Below are 250 nucleotides of genomic sequence, written 5' to 3' on the forward strand. Positions count from 1 at the left end.
CAAGCGCCCCCCAACTCTCTGGATCTGCTGGGAAGGACGCACGGTTACCCGCAGGAGCGGAGAGCGAGAAGAAAGGGGTGCCCAGCAGGCCACCCAGTGCCAAGGGGGGGTCTCCCATCACGGCACTCCCTGCTTCGGAGAGCAGCCCTGCCACGCAAACCCACAGCGTGATGAAAATCAGGAATGAGCTGGAGGCTGTGCTGTCCCTGAAGAAAGAAGGGAAACCTGCTCTGGGGCTCGGCAGCCAGAA

The 250-nt window shown here is 62.4% G+C and overlaps 1 protein-coding gene across 1 annotated transcript in view; it reads left to right on the forward strand.

Annotated features, from left to right (window-relative positions):
- LOC104079902 (uncharacterized protein C6orf132 homolog) overlaps positions 1-250 on the forward strand; it is a gene marked incomplete at both ends in the record, with an annotated part of 6,902 nt that overhangs the window by 6,381 nt on the left and 271 nt on the right. The window contains one exon of the mRNA XM_009582093.1: positions 5-240. Coding sequence (XP_009580388.1) covers positions 5-240 — 236 coding nt within the window. The remainder of the gene's footprint in view (positions 1-4; positions 241-250) is intronic.

The sequence above is a fragment of the Fulmarus glacialis genome, unplaced genomic scaffold (genome assembly GCF_000690835.1).
Source record: "Fulmarus glacialis isolate BGI_N327 unplaced genomic scaffold, ASM69083v1 scaffold6840, whole genome shotgun sequence".
NCBI lineage: Eukaryota > Metazoa > Chordata > Aves > Procellariiformes > Procellariidae > Fulmarus > Fulmarus glacialis.